At 43.6% G+C, this 10,993-nt stretch overlaps 1 protein-coding gene across 4 annotated transcripts in view; it reads right to left on the minus strand.

The window, feature by feature from the left end:
- The window catches only part of tbl2 (transducin beta like 2), a 545,946-nt gene extending 542,339 nt beyond the window's left edge, over positions 1-3,607 (minus strand). For 2 of the 4 annotated variants that reach the window (XR_013790620.1, XM_079507869.1), the window contains exon 1: positions 3,282-3,606. Coding sequence is in view for 2 of the 4 variants with exons in the window: in XM_079507869.1 (XP_079363995.1) it covers positions 3,282-3,444 (163 nt within the window). In the remaining 2 variants the exon portion in view is untranslated. Of the gene's footprint in view, positions 1-3,281 lie in introns of all 4 variants that reach the window. The other 2 variants (XR_013790621.1, XM_079507870.1) reach the window with 1 other exon arrangement.
- Between the last annotated feature and the right edge of the window lie 7,386 nt (positions 3,608-10,993).

Here is a 10,993-nt window from a genome sequence, read left to right on the forward strand (position 1 = left end):
TGTATCGTTTACGACAGTCTGTGTCATATATGATACAGTCTGTTTCTAGTGAAAATGTAACTAATTCAGCAGCAGTAACAATAGCGTTTTCTCTCAGTCAGTTGATTCTTCATATCCATATGAGTGAAACGGCCGGGGTGACATGTTTATTTCTCAAACATAGTTCAAACACAGGAGGCATTTTAAAATCCCCCTATGGGGATTACAATGTAAATACAAAGTACATGAACCCGTGGATTTGCGCCCTCTACCGATATTGACGTCAGACTTCGGTGCTCTATTAAGCCATTTTGGACGGGAACCCCTTTTGGTGTTTTAAGCATTATTTTATGCTTCAGCTGTTGAAAAATAGCAGATCTACAAGCTCATAGCGCAGCACTCGGTGCCGCGCTATGAACTTGTAGGTCTGCTGTTTTTGAAAAATCGTGAAAATGTGGCGCAAATCTTTGAATATATTCTTTCAGCGCGAACGTTTTCAACTCAAATCTTTGCTTCTGGGGGGGGGGGGGGGGGGTCCCTGGAACGACATATTTTCAGATTGGGGTTGGAGGCATATTACAGATAATTTTGGGGGTCCTTGACATGAAATAGTTTAAGAAGCACTGATATAGAAACATAGGGTCTTCTGAAAACTGTGTAGGATTTAGAAGACATTTGTAGAATCGAACATCAGTCTAAATGGGTTAATCAAACCACCTGCCATTATCTCCGAGGACCCCCGTTGAAGACCCCCTGCTTCACAACATTGGACCGGACGTGACATGATTGCACGACACACACAACACTTACCGGCTCTTCAGACAATGGAGCGCAGTCAGCTGACCAGCAGCAGCTGCCACCCATGACACCCATCACACCATCAATTATGCAGCGATGCCCATCGTGAAACTGACAATAGTTGAATACGCAGTTTGCACAAATTCACGCCTCATGAATGAAACCTACAGTACATGGCCCCATGCACACAGCCACATTCGAAATCACACGTTTGTTATCCAAAGTACACTCACATAATCAAAGTGCAGATCAAGAGGGACTCTTGAGGGATTATTTGGGGGCCTAGTTAGTTAGTTGGTTAGTTAGTTGCAACGTTCTCAGAGGTTGAGAACCAGTGCAACAGGACACCACAGTTACCACCAACGTAACTGGTATACAGCAGAGCCATCTGCATCTGAACTGAGACAAGCTGGAGTTGGAAATACATTTTCAACGAGGGCGGCGCTAATAAGAGCAATTTTAAGCATGTGTGCAACATGACAACTGTTTTAGTATTGTACTGTACAGTAACAAGTCTCTTTAATGTTTACGTTGTACTATTACTACAAAACAATCAAAAATAAAAGGGATTTAAGTAAGATCATTAAAGCTGGGCTGTTGCCCTGAGTCCAATGCATTTCTGCCTATACTTACGGTCCAGGACGTGTCCCAGTTGGTTGTCCCCACGCTCAATAGAAGTCTATGTAGGAGAGCCGCCTTTGGACTGAAGCCCAAATGAAGTGAACGCAGTTTGCGTAACTCTGTCTATATCCAAGGCTCTGCTATACAGTAAAGCAGTAAAACGGGTCTGTTTGGTTTCATTTGTACACTCAGAGAAGAATTAACATTGATTTTACTGGGGGTCCCAGAGATAGAAATGCCATTAAATGGGTGTCTGTAGATTAATATGCATGTCAAACTGGGGGTCCTTGAAATTTAAATGGTTGAGAGTCACTGCTAGAGCCGTAGAAATCTTCTCCTTTGGGGGTCCCTGGCGTATATTTTATAATGGGGGTCCGCGGGCTAATTAGTGTCAATTTGGGGGTCCCTGACATGAAAAAGTTTGGGAACCACTGCAGTAAAGTATAATGTCCAGGGAAGTGTAAAAATAAATACCAGGGAGTACAGTACATGTGCATGAATGTCCCTCAGTCAGTGCAGTCACCACCGGCCGTCATATGCAGTATCACCACCATCCTCACATTACATGTTCTTAATATAAGGCAAGTGACAGAAGGGCACCATGTTAACACTCCATCGTGTATAGTGGTTCCCAAAGTGGGGTCCGGGGACCCCCAGGGGTCCTTGAGGGAGTTCCATGGGGTCCCCAGCTAAATGATAGTTTGGAACGAAATGGACCCTTATGGGTCTGTAACTCATCACTGTAACAATGTTGGTTCCATTTGTACACTCAGAGTTAAATTAACATTGATTTTACAATATCAATTGGGGGTCTCAGAGATAGAAATCTGGGGTCCGTAGCCTAAATGCATGTAAAACTGGGGGACATGGGCATATCTTTTCTAATTGGTTTCAATTTGGGGGGGGGGGGGGGTCCTTGACATGAAATAGTTTGGGGAACGACTGCCAGAGAGTGTATAGTAACTATGGAGTAGGCTATATAAATAAATGCCCATGAGGGTCCATTCATTTGGTTCCTAACTATCATTTAGCTGGGGACCCCCTGGAACTCCCTCAAGAGTCTACGGAGTATATATGGAGTGTATAAACAAATGATACTCATGAATCATGATGGAGGTGCAGCCTGGTATCATCATTCATTCATTCAGTTCTTTCCGTTCGGTTCCATTTGTACACTCTCAGAGTTACAGACCCACAAGGGTCCATTTGATTCCTAACTAACTATCACTTCGCTGCTGGGGACCCCCTGGAACCCTCTAGGACCCCTAGAGAGTATATGGAGTATATATGGAGTGTATAAATAAATGATACCCATGCAGGTATCATCATCATCAGGGTCTTTCCATTTGGTTCCATTTGTACACTCTCAGGGTCCATTCATTTGGTTCCTATAACTATCATTAAGCTGCAGGGGACCCCCTGGAACTCCCTCAAGGACCCCTAGGGGGGCTCCTTGAGGGAGCCTATGGAGTGTATAAATGATACCCATGATGGAGTTATCACCATTCATTCATTCAGTTCTTTCCATTTGGTTCCATTTGTACACTCTCAGAGTTACAGACCCACAAGGGTCCATTTGGTTCCTAACTAACTAACTATCATTTAGCTGGGGACCCCCTGGAACCCTCTAGGGGTCCTTGAGGGAGTCTATGGACTAAATTATACCCATTGATTGATTGAGTGATTGATTGAAATATTTATTAACAGTTTGCAGAATTACAGTACATTTCAAGCACAAACTCAAAACAAAGACTGTTAACTGTGAGTGGACAACCCAATTAAGCATTACACTTGTTTACAAGAGGGTCCACCTTGTTCAATTCATCAAATGCGATGGAGGTATCATCATGCATTCATTCATTCATTCATCAGGTCTTCCTCACCCTTGGTCTCTGTGTCAGCTGTCATGTTGTTGCTGTGTTGTGTCTGTGTCTCCTGGTCCGTCTCCTTGCTGGTCCTGCTGGCCACCACCGTGCTGGCCACCAGCACCACCAGGGCTCCTATGATGAGGGTCAGCGTGATGAGGGCCACTATCTCCATGACCATGTTGGTTCACTTCTTCACACGGGGGAGTATGTTAGTGCCACGTCGCTGTTTGAAAAGGCTCGATGCTAACACCTTGCTAACTACTACTACTAGCCCCTCTGTAGTCTCTAGCCTACTAGCAGCACTACCTTAGCTCCCATGGAATGTAAAAGAAAGAAAAGTGAACGACTGCGCATGCTCATGATGTTGCGCGTGCGCTCGTGTGTGTGGGGCAGAGTAATCTAGTAGAGCTACTATGGTCTAATAGTTCCAAATATTTGGAACTATCCCATTGAGATAGAATGAGCACTTCCGCATTCCATTGTTACAACAACGCTAGTAGTGTCGTCACTCTCTTACTAGATTTACTCTGGTGTGTGTGGGGAAAGGAAGCCGTGTTGTGATTGGCCCGTCGTGTAGCGGCTAGAAGAAACTACACTACCCAGACAACGACAAGACAACAACGCTGCCTTGCAATGGTTGTTGTGGGGAACACTGCCGCCTAGTGGCGAAGAGTTTCATAAAAAGAAAGAAAGACAACATAATTAATACTTGACTTAAACATGATGTGGGCCCTGGGGCCTGCCTGATAGTGATAGTAAATATAAAAATCACACCCGTGTGAAGTGAGGGGCGCTCTTATCATTATACATCATCATACATCATCTCATGAACAACTGGATTGTATGTGATTGGTTCGTTAGCCGATTTGCTCGTCTACATGTGACGTAAAGTTTCCCTTCATTGTCAACGGCATTTACGTTATAGCCTATTTGACGGACATATGACCACAGTTTCTATTAGCTTGGATTCCCCATCGATGTCGATGGGTTTCTGAACTGCCCACAGCCCTCCTATGAGACACAGACTGGTTTCTGAACTGCCCACAGCCCTCCTATGAGACACAGACTGGTTTCTGAACTGCCCACAGCCCTCCTATGAGAGACAGACTGATTTCTGAACTGCCCACAGCCCTCCTATGAGACACAGACTGGTTTCTGAACTGCCCACAGCCCTCCTATGAGAGACAGACTGATTTCTGAACTGCCCACAGCCCTCCTATGAGACAGACTGATTTCTGAACTGCCCACAGCCCTCCTATGAGACACAGACTGAGTGGAAAAAAATGTGCGGTATTTATTAGTGAGGACCAATTATATGAAGATAAGTTGAAAAGTGGTGAAGTGGTCCCCCACCCCAAGGACCCCTGGGGGTCCCAGGACCACTCTTTCAGAACCACTCCATGAATCACTGAGGGGTGAATCATATATAGGATTAATATATGGCTGTCAAATCACTACAATGTTTAATCGGCTAAATCACAGTGTAATTATTCATTAGTCATGATTCATTACCATTATTTTCTCTGTATATATTCATTTGGGAACGAATCACCGCGTTCCGTGACCAGACAGTGGCCTTGTGGTTAGAGTGTCCGCCCTGAAACTGGGAGGTCGGTGGTTCGATCCCCGGCTGGGTCATACCAAAGACTGTAAAAATGGGACCCAATGCCCTGCTTGGCACTCAGCATCAATGGGTTGGATTGGGGGGTCAGTCCCTGCTTGGCACTCAGCATCAATGGGTTGGATCGGGGGGGTCAGTCCCTGCTTGGCACTCAGCATCAATGGGTTGGATTGGGGGGTCAGTCCCTGCTTGGCACTCAGCATCAATGGGTTGGATTGGGGGGGTCAAATCAACGAATCAAATGATTCCTGCGCGCGGCGCACACCGTGGCTCACCGCTCCAAGAGATGGGGGTCAAATGCAGAGAACAAATTGCACTGCGATAACGTGTGTGACAAATCGTATGACTTTGAATCTGAAAATTTCAATTCAGATTAAAATTTCAGATTGAACACAGCGATTCAGGCTGGAACCCAGGCTAGTGGGAACGCACAGATGAATGATTCTCTCTCTTGTCTCTCGCACTCTCTCACTCATGGGATGTGAGCGTAAATTGCACAGCCTTTTCTCCTTATTTAACAATGATCATAATAAAAAAAGAAATCAAATGACAGATTATGACTTTTCCCCCCTTCTTTTTATTAATCCTGATACTTACTGTAGTACCCCAAATAAAACACTGCGGGTTGGAGTATAATAATAATAATAATAATATAATAATGTTATTGCACTAAAGCCACTCTACTGCACGCAACGAGAGACAGAGCTCTGCAGACTGTTGTTTTAGTAACCCAATGTAAACACACTACACAGCTTTAGTTTTTATGTTAAAAACTAAACTAAAGCTTTCTCAGAGAGTGCAAAGAATCATTAAAGCCCAGAGTAATAGCAGTATGTCTCTCAGGTGTCATGTTAAATAAAAGCAGGAACAAAATGTGCCAAAGAAAAAAATGTGTAAACCTTGTGAAATTGTGTGATGCAATGCAAGGAACAATGTGTGATCACAGATGAACAATATGTGCCATTTTACCTAGTGATGAGAGATTAATCGGCAAACACATCCGTATCGGCCGATTCTAGTTGTTTTTAGATTAATCGGCATCGGTTCGATTAATCAATCAGACCGGTTAACTAATCTGTCCGATTAATCGGTCTGTCTTTACTGATAAACAAGCCCAAAGTAACAGCTTGAACAGATCTACAAGCTCACAATATTAAATATAAAAAGGTATTAAAGTTAAATCTGACTTGCCTAAGCCTGCAGTGCAGATACCCTGGCTGTTACATGCATGTTTCAAAATGGACAAAATTATTATAGTTTTTTTAATACAGAATGAGATCATCGACATCGGTAATATCGGTTATCGGCCATAACAGCAATTAATTATATCGGATATCGATATCGGCCAAAAAGTGATTCTCAATCATTTTAATTTCAAGGATCCATAGTTTGATATGCAATAGGCTACGGACGGACCCCCATTTAATGGCATTTCTATTTCTGGGACCTCAATGTATATTGTAAAATATACATTGTCAATTTAACTCATAGAGTGCACAAATACACTCTATGAGTTACAGACCCATATAAGGGTCCATTTGGTTCCTAATTATCATCTAGCTGGGGACCCCCTGGAACCCCCTCAAGGACCCCTGGGAGTCCCCGTGGACCCCACTTTGGGAACCACCGCATTAGATCAATTGGAACACAGCAGGTTCTCTTTTAGTTTTTCTCCATTGCCTGAAAAGTCAACAGTTTTGGACATACGAGGTTTCCACCACCCGACAGCGACGGTATGTCATAATATTATGCAGACATTACCAGCTGACACCAACATGTCCGAACACGGAGGCCAAGACCTGGCATGTCCGTGGGAAATGTTCCGATTTTCTGTTTCACACTCCATTACACCCACTTTACTGAATGTCAAGTCTCCAGGGTTTCTCCAGAATATAGTATGACACTTATTTAGCATGACACCATGGCAGATTAGGAGTCCAACTAGTACTAGTGATGATTCTCAAATGTTTCATTTGAAGAGACCCCCTTGACTCTGAGAGTGTTCAAATGGAACCAAACGGCCCCGTAAGGGTCTGTTTGGTTCCATTTGAACACTCTCAGAGTTACAGACCTGTTGTGGTCATTCGGGGCTCTCTATTCATGTGTTTCTGGTAATAGTATCGTCCTCTCATGGTGTATGTCCGTGGGCAAAAATGGAATGTTGACAAAAATGTCCACCACAACAAGCCAACATGGCGATGATGACCCTCCCTAGTGGACATTATACTGATATGAGACACAACAAGCCAACATGGCGATGATGACCCTCCCTAGTGGACATTATACTGATATGATACACTAACAACAAGCCAACATGGCGATGATGATACACATTTCAAAAGGCAGGTTAAAAAGAAAAAGAGGCCTTCATGACATGTACTTATACAGCTGCAAAGAAACATGAACACCTCGAAGACATTGGGCTCCATTTTCGTCACCGCTAAACCCCATATCCCTAAACTTCTTTGCCTTTTTTTTAATATTTTGAAAAACATTTTTGAATAGTTCAACTATAGCCAATCTACATTGACACGTTGTGAGCTTGTAGACTGGCTATTTTAGCTATTCAAAAATGTTTTGCAAAATATTTAAAAAAGGCAAAGAAGTTTAGGGATAAGGGGTTTAGCGGTGACGAAAATGGAGCCCATTGTCTCAGCCAGGCCGAAGGCAAAGGACCAGATAATGTCTTCATCCCTGTTGTGTGTCTGTCTGTGTATTTGTTTGTCCGCAGCTCTGTGTGTGCGTGCGTGTGCGTTTGTGTGTGTGCGCGTGCGTGCGTGTGTTGTGTATACATACAGTACATGAATGATACAGTCATATACACTTCCTGGCAGAGATACTGTCATCTGTTCCAACTGAACGCATGGCCGCCAGGGAACCCAAATGGACCCTTACGGGTCTGTATACAGTCTACAGAGTTCAATTCTCACAGATAATTCTTACTGCGTTTATTAGGTTGGGATCCCAAAGATGAGAAAATTGTTCCATTTGATTCACAGAACCGTCAAGGGGTCCAGTTGGACCTTTGGTGGGCCCCCGAAACAAACGTTGAGAAACAGGGAATGTATCTAGTAATGGAATGCTGTGACTTTGCGCCCAGAGTGGTTAATAATAACGCAAGATAACTTGAGTTGTTTTCCTACTCCCTGAAAGTTCCATTTGGTCATTCTTAACACTTAAGTAATCAAATAACGCTTTGATTATGGGTTGATTGGGATTTTCATTACACATACTGTTTTTTTTTAAATAATTATACTCAGATATATTCTCAAAAGTAGAGATTTACAAAAGGCACACATACTATGCAAACACAGAATTAAACACTATCAATAGAGTCATAAAACTATAAGTAAAAAAAAAAACCCAAAGTTAAATAAAGAAGTTAAATAAGTTAGGTGTGAACCAGTGTTCTATTTGGGTGTGAGTTTCAGTATGTTAGCGCAGCAGCACGTAAAGCCAATATTCAGCATCTGAGATCGCTAGAGGGTACTGTACGCGCGTGACATCATCATCATACCCGGAAGTTATGCAGGAACGCCTACTGAGTGGCAAAAAAAACCAACTACTTTCTGGCCTCGACAGCCCATGATACATCCACACAGAAAAGTCCTATCTGATTGTATTAAACAATGTTAAATGACGTTAAACTCACTTTGCCACTCGATTTGAATAATGATAAGAAGAATTGGTTTGCAGTTGGCTAATTGACACCTCACTGGAAACATCCACTCCCTGCTTTTAACATTCGATCAGTAACTAGTAAATCAGTTCTCAACCTCTCTCTCTCTCTCTCTCTCTCTCTCTCTCTCTCTGTATGGAAACATGAACCAAGAGCTGTGTGATCAATAAATTGATTCAAATAAACCAGAGCTGAGTTTTCATACCAGTGTTGCGGACTCTATTTTTTCCTCTTGTACTGCCTTTTGTCCAGCACCTGGGCTAGAGTGGAGGTGCATGCTCTATTATCTTTGTGATCAATAACACCATACAAAATGGCCTCAATGTTATCCTCATGTTAATCCGATTACATCATTATAATTATTATTACTAAATATGCAATTTTAATGTGGTGCCGTGATGATACATTATCTTTGCACTGGATTAAAACAATGGCCTTCTCAATTAAACTAATGTTTGTTTGTTTGATGTTTTCTTTTCTTTTTCATGAAAAAAAAATATTGTAATAGCTGAAAACTTCCTTTAAGGGCCCTTTTCTGACCACATCCTGCTCATGCAACATTTGTAGTTCCTTCACATTGCAAGTTGCGTCTTCAAAAATCTGAATTGACCTCTAATACAAGAACAGCAAAATGGCTGAGCATGCAGCTACAGTATAGAGTTCTCTTGCATAGGTGACCAACACGTGCACGTGACTTCAGACAAGTCGACAGCAACTGCTTCTCCCAACAATGTGCAGAAGTTAGAGAATGCATGTCTTAAAGGGCTTCTTTCCCTGAAACCAATAGCAATGAAAAGTGGCTAAAACAACAGACTTCAGACAGAGATTGGTGGCATTGTTGTCATTGTATTCGTTGTGTACGTCGCTGCCTCATTCAGTCAAAGTCTCCAAACTACTTTGTTACACAGCTCCTGTGTTGTTGTTGTTGTGGCAGTAGTGTTTATCGCACGAGAATATAAGATATGTTCACCTTAACTTGGCAACGTACGACACCATAAGGCTAACAGGAGAGCAGCAGGTTAATCTCTTTCCAGGGAAACGGTTTTATATACAAGTGCTGCAGTGTTGGAGAAACTGTGTCCGGGACTTGGGAGGCGTACTATGGTCCGACGGAGCATTGGTTCGACATGCGTCCGCACCTCGGACTAGCGCCTGCTCCCGTGCTTGCGGTTATGGTTAGGTTAGGGTTTGAGGTGGGTTGTCGTTTTTCGCACCAATGACTAGTCGAACTAAAGTACTGCACCCCCGGGATTTGGGGACAAAAATCTCAAAACGCCATTTGGTTCAAGTTTGACTTCCGTTAATAATATTAGTTACTGTTGTCTTATAACTAACTGTCGACGGTTGTTTTTAGTCTACACACAATACTGAACAAATAAAACGCAGCCTATATCTTGTTCATACAAAGCTTACACACTTGTGAAAAGTCCTAATAAAGACGGCTGCAAACATAAGGCCTAGAATATGAGAATAATATGTACAATACGGCGGATCTAAGTATCAAACATCTGTCAAACATTCACACTCTTGCAACACATTTGGTTCTATATGTACAAAAATACAAATGGCAGTTGTCATTATATATATACAGTACATACAGTATGTACTGTGTGTGTGTGTGTGTGTGTGTGTGTGTGTGTGTGTGTGTGTGTGTGTGTGTGCGTGCGCGCGTGCGTGCGTGTGCGTGCATGTGTTTGTATGTATGTATCGCACACAATATACAGACACTGTATACAGTATTTATCTTGAATTAAAAAAACAACGATATGGATTTGTATCATCAAGAGGATTATTTTGGAACGTGCAGTTGTTGTCGTACATGTCTATCTAAGTGGTGATTTATTTATTTTTTTATTTGTTTTTGTTGTTGTTGTTGTTGCAGGCCATCTTGGACTTGGACTGTACTCCAAGTCTCAGAATGAATCTCCACGTTGTACCTGCGTCCTCACATGGACCGTGGGACCTGCGTCCTCACATGGACCATGGGACCTGCGTCCTCACATGGACCGTGGGACCTGCGTCCTAACATGGACCGTGGGACCTGCGTCCTCACATGGACCGTGGGACCTGCGTCCTCACATGGACCGTGGGACCTGCGTCCTCACATGACGGACCGTGTGGGACCTGCGTCCTAACATGGACCGTGGGACCTGCGTCCTAACATGGACCGTGGGACCTGCGTCCTCACATGGACCGTGGGACCTGCGTCCTAACATGGACCGTGGGACCTGCGTCCTAACATGGACCGTGGGACCTGCGTCCTCACATGGACCGTGGGACCTGCGTCCTCACATGGACCGTGGGACCTGCGTCCTCACATGGACCGTGGGACCTGCGTCCTCACGTGGACCGTGGGACCTGCGTCCTCACGTGGACCGTGGGACCTGCGTCCTCACATGGACCGTGGGACCTGCGTCCTCACATGGA

This window comes from Electrona antarctica (assembly GCF_951216825.1).
Source record: "Electrona antarctica genome assembly, chromosome: 8".
Taxonomy (NCBI): Eukaryota; Metazoa; Chordata; class Actinopteri; order Myctophiformes; family Myctophidae; genus Electrona; species Electrona antarctica.